Source organism: Quercus suber, unplaced genomic scaffold, assembly GCF_002906115.3.
Source record: "Quercus suber isolate HL8 unplaced genomic scaffold, Cork oak 2.0 scaffold_292, whole genome shotgun sequence".
Classification (NCBI taxonomy): Eukaryota; Viridiplantae; Streptophyta; class Magnoliopsida; order Fagales; family Fagaceae; genus Quercus; species Quercus suber.
Genome location: NW_027069748.1, coordinates 648,468 through 656,129, shown reverse-complemented (window position 1 = coordinate 656,129; position 7,662 = coordinate 648,468). Strand labels below are relative to the sequence as shown.

Genomic DNA, 7,662 nt, shown 5'->3' with positions numbered 1-7,662 from the left:
TGACACATCTGTTTATAAAATTTATGCAATAAAATATATAATATTCATAACATCACTCTTTAAAGTTATACAAGAGTCATACATGTAAAATAAGAAACACGCACCAAAAAAAAAAAAAAAACACCAAGCTATCTTTATTTTTTACATTTCTTGCTTTTTAAGTGCAGCAGATTTTCTTTATTTTACTTAATTAGTATAAGTGCGCGTGAAAATCTTTAGTTTATTTTGTAAAATTTCATTTTTCATTCAATACGCAAAAAGAATCAAATCTAGCTATGGAACCAACCTGGCCACTCGGAATACCCTTATTTTTGTTCAAATTTCGAATGACTGTGTATTGATTCATTGAAGGCAAACATTATCTTCTGTGTCATAAAAATTATATTCAGTGTCACTAACATTACACTAATCAACATGCTTGGTTTTTTTTTTTTTCTTCAGTTGAAGTGCAAGAAAAAGATGGAATTTGACTTGAAACCCAGGTTTGCCCAAAATGTTTTCAAGGGAGATGGTGGAGCACTCTATAGTTGGTCAAGTTCTGAATTTCCGTTTCTTGGCAAGGGCAAGGTTGGTGCTAATAAGATTGTTCTGCGGCCACGCGGCTTTGCTTTTCCACACTATTCAGATTCTTCCAAAATCGCTTATATTCTTGAAGGTTAGTGCAATATGTATATTTTTAACAAATCTATATATCACTTGCAGGACAATTGACTTAAAAAAAAATTTAGAATATTCACAAGTAAGTAGTATAGTTTATTAATTAATAGTGAAGATCATATTGAATAAAAATGAAAAATGTGAGTGATAATGGTTTAAATTTTTGGGTTAAGTGTTGTCTATATATATTAAAAAATAAATTAAAATTTTATCTTTCGAAGAAGTGGTATCAAAATTGATTCTCTCCCTTGTGATTATTTTTTTTAATGAATAACTTTCCCCTTGTGATTTTGTTATACACAAATCACAAGAAGTCATGTTAATTTTATTTTTTACTTGTCATTAACTGGTGCAGGAGGTGGTGGAATAGTTGGAATGGTATTCCCTGACAAATCAGAAGAGGTGGTATTGAGACTCAAGAAAGGAGATGTCATACCTGTAGCACAAGGAGTAGTCTCCTGGTGGTTCAATGATGGAGATTCTGAATTTTCTTTTGTACTCTTGGGTGAAACTACAAAGTCTTATATTTCTAAAGAATTCACCTTCTTCCTTTTAAGTGGGGCTCAAGGTATCATGGGAGGTTTCTCACCAGAGTTCCTTAGTAGAACTTATAATGTGAACAAAGATGATGCAAATAAGCTTGCACAAAGCCAAAATGAGGCTATGATAATTAAGCTACCAGAAGGAAAAAGAATGCCTAAACCAAATGAAGACTGTGCTAACCAATTGGTCTATAACATTGATGATGCATTGCCTGATGTTAGTGTCAAGAATGGTGGACTAGTCACTACATTGACAGAAGCCGAGTTTCCTTTTCTTGGTCAAGCTGAGCTGAGTGCTAAGCTCGTTAAACTTGATTCTAAAGCAATGTGTTCACCTACGTATACTACTGATTTTTCTGTTCAGTTGATCTATGTTGTGAAAGGGACCGGTCAGATTCAAATTGTGGGCATTAATGGTAAGCAAGTCTTGGACACCGAAGTAAAGCCTGGTCACTTGCTTGTTGTGCCAAGGTTTTTTGTAGTAGCCAAACTTGCAGGCGAAGATGGACTCGAGTGTGTGTCTATAACTACGACTAAGCAGTAAGCACTAAACATTAGTTTTATTTTACTTTATATATATATATATATATAAAATTTATTGATGATATAACTATTGATCTTTAATTTTTTGAAAATTTTGCAAGTATAGAATATATAAGAAAAAGATGTAATTTAATGATGAATTTATCAAAATTCACATCTAATAAAAAGAAACTGAATAAATTGTAACATTCGGCAATAACCAATTTTGTAACTAAACTATATATATATATATATATATATCAACATAGTTTACCTCAATTTGGTTTGGAGGAAATTTGTGACGGCTTAAATGATCATTCATGTGTAATGTTAATTTCATAATATTGAAAGAAACTTTCGGGTTTGCCTCAACAAAATTCCATAAGGGGGTGGTGACATATTAATGGGTGACAGCACCCATTATGGCCCCTAATTAATTTTCTAAAAATATTTCATGCAATACATGGATGTACCAAAAATATTACTCTACCAAAAGAGACCAAAAATATGGTTTCACTGGGCTTGTTGACCTTGATCGGACTTCGAAATGATGAATTTCTCATATTTATGGTCAAACCCTAATTTTGATTGAAGATAGCCAATTTTGAGCATATCTATCTTAAATTTAAATATACTTCTTACCATCTAACCAGAATAAGAATGATTCTTTATTAAAGAATATGAAATTCCCTACAATTTAATTACTCACTGGTAAAAATCAAACTTAAATTCTTCTCACAAAAAAAAAAAAAAATCAACCTTAAATCGAGTGAGGTATTGCAAAATAAAAAAATAAAAAAAAAAAAAAAAAAAAATTATATATATATATATATATATATATATATATCAACATAGTTTACCTCAATTTGGTTTGGAGGAAATTTGTGACGGCTTAAATGATCATTCATGTGTATTTTTAATTATATAACCTATTTAATAAAGCATGAGACTTTTTAAAATAATTTAATAAATCATATATGATTTAATGAATATGAATGATTTTATGAATCATCATGCAATTTGTTGAAAAAGATTTCTCCCAATAGATTTAGAGGAAACTTATGATTTAAATATAGCTTGAATGGTATTACTTTTTTATTTAATATTTAAATTAATCAGAAATATTTTAAACATTAAAAAAAAATTGTTAATATATATTTTTTCCCTGCAGGCCTATCCTCGAGGATTTAGCTAGTAAGGAATCAGTATGGGAGGCATTATCTCCTGCAGTGATTGAAGCTTCCCTTAATGTTTCTATCGAGTGGGGGGAACTTTTCATGTCAAAAATTGACAAGAGCTCAATCCTCATTCCTTCCGAGAATTGATTAGATCCTAGTCATTTAAATATAATGTTTCGTAGTTATGTAAAATAAAAGTAACAACATATTTGTTGTTACTACTAATATATTAATAAATAAATAAAATACATTTATGGAATCACAAACGTATATGTACCAAATAAATATTATTTCACATGCCGGAGATAAAATCTAGACATATTGTTGTATATCAAATGGATTATATGAAATGTTTCTTTTTATGTTATGTAAATTTCATAATATTGAAAGAAACTTTTGGGTTTGCCTCAACAGAATTCCATAAGGGGGTGGTGACAAATTGGTGGGTGACAGCACCCCATTTTGGCGTACGATTAATTTTCTCAAAATATTTCTTGCAATACATGGGTGTACGTACCAAAAATATTATTCTGCCAAAAGACCCCCAAAATATGGTTTCATTGGGCTTGTTGACCTTGATTAGACTTCGAAATGATGAATTTCTCATATTTATGGTCAAACCCTAATTTTGATTGAAGATAGCCAATTGGCCATTTATTAGGTGAAAAATGTATGCATTTTTTTTTTTTTTAAGAATACATGTAGGAATTTTATTGAAAAATCTTCTATGATTTCCTTGGGCAACACATCAAAATGTTCTCAAAATAAAAGTAAACTTTTTTTTTCCTAAAAATTTTGAGACACATGACAAGATTCCCTTTAAAACAATGCTTTATTTGATTAGAGAGATCATATGAAATTTTTGAAATATGTGTTAATATTTTTCCTAGCCCAATTTCTTTTGAAATATTCTCAATGTTTTATTAAACGGATCATGTTATTTCTATGAAAATGTACGTATGATTTCTCTAAAATTTTGGTTAACTTCTATTAATCATTTTTTATTGGGAAATATTATCCAATTCATTTGTCATTGCATTAGTGACACAAGAGTGTCCAATAAAGAACCAACCGAGCTAGCCCATGTTGTCTTATAAGCCTAAATAGTGGAATTCTACGGTTTGGGCAAGCAAAACCATAGTTGGTTTTGCTTGTCAAAGCTCATTAAGGCTAGTATTACACCATTTATTTAGTCATGGTCATGGTGCATTTATTTTGTCAATCCTAAAATCCGCTTTTGTGGGAAATACCATATCTTTTTTTCTTTTCTTTCGAGTGAGGTATTGCAAAATAAAAAAATAAAAAAAAAAAAAAAAAAAAACCAATTGGCCATTTATTAGGTGAAAAATGTATGCAATTTTTTTTTTTTTAAGAATACATGTAGGAATTTTATTGAAAAATCTTCTATGATTTCCTTGGACAACACATCAAAATGTTCTCAAAATAAAAGTAAACTTTTTTTTTCCTAAAAATTTTGAGACACATGACAAGATTCCCTTTAAAACAATGCTTTAATTGATTAGAGAGATCATATGAAATTTTTGAAATATGTGTTAATATTTTTCCTAGCCCAATTTCTTTTGAAATATTCTCAATGTTTTATTAAACGGATCATGTTATTTCTATGAAAATGTACATATGATTTCTCTAAAATTTTGGTTAACATCTATTAATCATTTTTTATTGGGAAACATTATCCAATTCATTTACCATTGCATTAGTGACACAAGAGTGTCCAATAAAGAACCAACCGAGCTAGCCCATGTTGTCTTATAAGCCTAAATAGTGGAATTCTACGGTTTGGACAAGCAAAACCATAGTTGGTTTTGCTTGTCAAAGCTCATTAAGGCTAGTATACACCATTTATTTAGTCATGGTCATGGTGCATTTATTTTGTCAATCCTAAAATCCGCTTTTGTGGGAAATACCATATCTTTTTTTCTTTTCTTTTTTTGGAAAAGTTAATAGATGCTTTGAAGTTATTGGTTTATAAAAAAATTTTAAAATTTTTTTTTATGTGAAAAGAAAAAAAAAATCAATTTTTTAATAACTTTTATTTTCTTCATGAAAGTGGTATAAAAACTTTCATGAAATAGTCCACCAACTAATGTCTAAGAGTACTGATCATTAATCAGACCCTTCTTTTTTACATGTTTTGAAAATTATGTAGTCATTTAATTCTCCAAAACTTAGAAAGCTGTTCTAAGCACTATATATAGTTTTCTCTTTGAGTCTTCCACATCATTATTTTTAGTTTATTTAGCTTATTTAATTTCTGCACATGCTTTGCACTGATTAGTTTTTAAGCCAAATAAGATTATTATAAAGATGAACTCTCCCAAACGAGCACTATTGTCTTAAAAACTGTATGAACACTAGTAGTCAGACCCAATAGTGCCACAAAACTTAATGTTTCATTGCAGACTACAAATATGTACAGGATTGGCAAAACAATGACGCGTATAATTCCACTGTTGTTAGAATGCCTAGCAAGTTTTACTTGCAAAACTGGTCCTTCCAAAGCTACTGATATTGGCCCTTGTTGGTATCGTGATCTAGGTGACCCAGCTATGAGCTACAAATATGATCAACTGTACACATACAAAATTTTCCTCCAAACTGGTTTGAAAGTAAATTTTTTCCTAACAACAATGAGCTTAGCCCAAATTATTTACAAATAGCTCTGTTCATGTCCTGCCTTAGTTGAGCCAATAAGTTCAACAAACAAAGTTTAACAAATGTAGTCCCATTCTTTGGACTCTTTAGATACATTGCGTATAGATAAACATCGATCTGTTTTATAATCTAAACTAGACCGAACTATAAGTCACAATGTACATTTCCAGAAAAGCAAGTTTTAGATTTTTCAACATTAAAAAACCATTTTTCCCCTACGTGAAAACTAATGAAGCGACTATAATTTCATATTGCAAAGAAATTCATCGATACTGTTTTAGGATCAGAATATAATAAACAACATATCTAATAAAGTGATGAAACATCTATAGCAAGAAGCTGGATTAGCATCTCTAAAGTTTTTAGGATAACTCCATCATAAAATTTTTAAAATTCTTACTTTGTTTTATTTCATGAGTAGTCTAATTTTGACACATCGTTAACATTTAAATAAATATTTACTAGAACTAATTTGGTATTTGTTTATGTTATGAATTATGTGGAAAAACCTAATTATTCATTTATCCATGAATGGTTAGAATTTTAAAATTTATAGAGTAGTTTAGGAATTTTAGGCTTCATTTGGGAGTTCATAGAGGAATGAAATTGAATGATCATAAAGAAATGAAAATGAATGGAATAGAATGTATTTAAGTAAGAGAAAGGAATGGAAAAGAATAAAATGGAGTAGAATTAAGTAACCTTGATTGGATGTTTTAAATTAAAGGAATGGAAAGGAATAAAAATGAATGAAATGTAAGTAATCTTGTTTGGGAGTAACATTGAGGGAATGGAATGAAATCATTTTGTAATAATATTACTATTAGACCTCCTATTTTAATATAAAGGGTTGAATATATAGGGGTATTTTGGGAGTTTTAGTAAAAAATTCATTAAATTTAATTTCATTCCCTCTTATTCCTTCCAATTTTAAGAGGAATGAAAATTTTAGATTTTGAGAGAATAAAAATGAATGAGTGTTCCCTTCTACCCATTCAATTCCCTCCCACTTAAATACCTAAACAAGAAAATGAACTTTCCATCCTCTCCATTAAAACTCCCAAACAAGGGAAGGAAAAAAAAAATGAAACACACACAATACTTTGGTATTGCAATATAGAGATGCGTACATTTCAGCCTATACATATCGTCGAGGCCATGCATGCATGCTTGGGCAAAAGGATATCAAAATGTAAAGGTATATTCATTTCAGCCTCTATATATACAAGGAAAAATGTCCATACACCCCCTGAACTTTAGAAGTGTGGTCATTACACCCCCTAAACTTTTATTTTGGCCAATTTACTCCTTCATCTTTACACATCTGCCAAATCACTACCTCTGTTAATTTGCTGTCAAAACTCTAACAGAAAATGCACATGAGACACACGTGAAACAAAGGAGAAACTGTTTTTTGAGTAAGGGAGACACAGTCGATCAGAATGACCATCTTGTCGTTCAACCACAATATGGATCCACACCAGACACACCCAAAAAAAAAGTCTCAAATCTCTAAAACAAGTTTGTTTCAATTTTAAGAAGGTTCTAATGGATCTAGATATAAGGGATTGCGCCACTAAAGCTCCCTAGGGATTTCCTAGAAACCCAAACAATTGGAGGTTTTTTGTTTTTAAGTTTTTAATTGAAAATAAAAATTCTAGGTTTTGAAGAATTCGATGTTGTTGCGATTTAGAATTAGATGTTGGTTTTACCGTTTTGGTTAATTTTCTTTATTGTGTTGGTAAAGATTGTTAATATAGATGGTGGACTTGGCTATTGGGGTTGTTGATTACTGCTCCCAAAGAATTCATCCAGAGAATGCTTGAAGGGTAAAAGAATTGAAGTCCAACATTCCATCCTTGTAAACCACGCTTCATTGTAGGAAAACAGGGTCCCGAAACTAAGGCATCATGGGAAATATTTAGAATGAAAATATCAGTAAAATGGTGGCTATTGAACAGGAGATCCATATTTGTAGCTGGACGGTGTAGTGGGACCATAAACGGCAGGACAAAGACTTCCAACCTCGGAGGTAGGGATGCCACAATGGTGTTCTAACCATTGATCTCTCTCTTCTTCTCATCTTT

The 7,662-nt window shown here is 30.6% G+C and overlaps 1 protein-coding gene across 1 annotated transcript; it reads left to right on the top strand.

Annotated features, from left to right (window-relative positions):
* Window positions 1-459: 459 nt before the first annotated feature.
* On the top strand, window positions 460-3,046 carry LOC111995879 (11S globulin seed storage protein 2). Its single transcript, XM_065782163.1, has 3 exons — window positions 460-655; window positions 1,013-1,739; window positions 2,893-3,046. Exons 1-3 carry the CDS (start codon window positions 460-462, stop codon window positions 3,044-3,046), a joined length of 1,077 nt encoding a protein of 358 aa, XP_065638235.1.
* The last annotated feature ends 4,616 nt before the right edge of the window (window positions 3,047-7,662 follow it).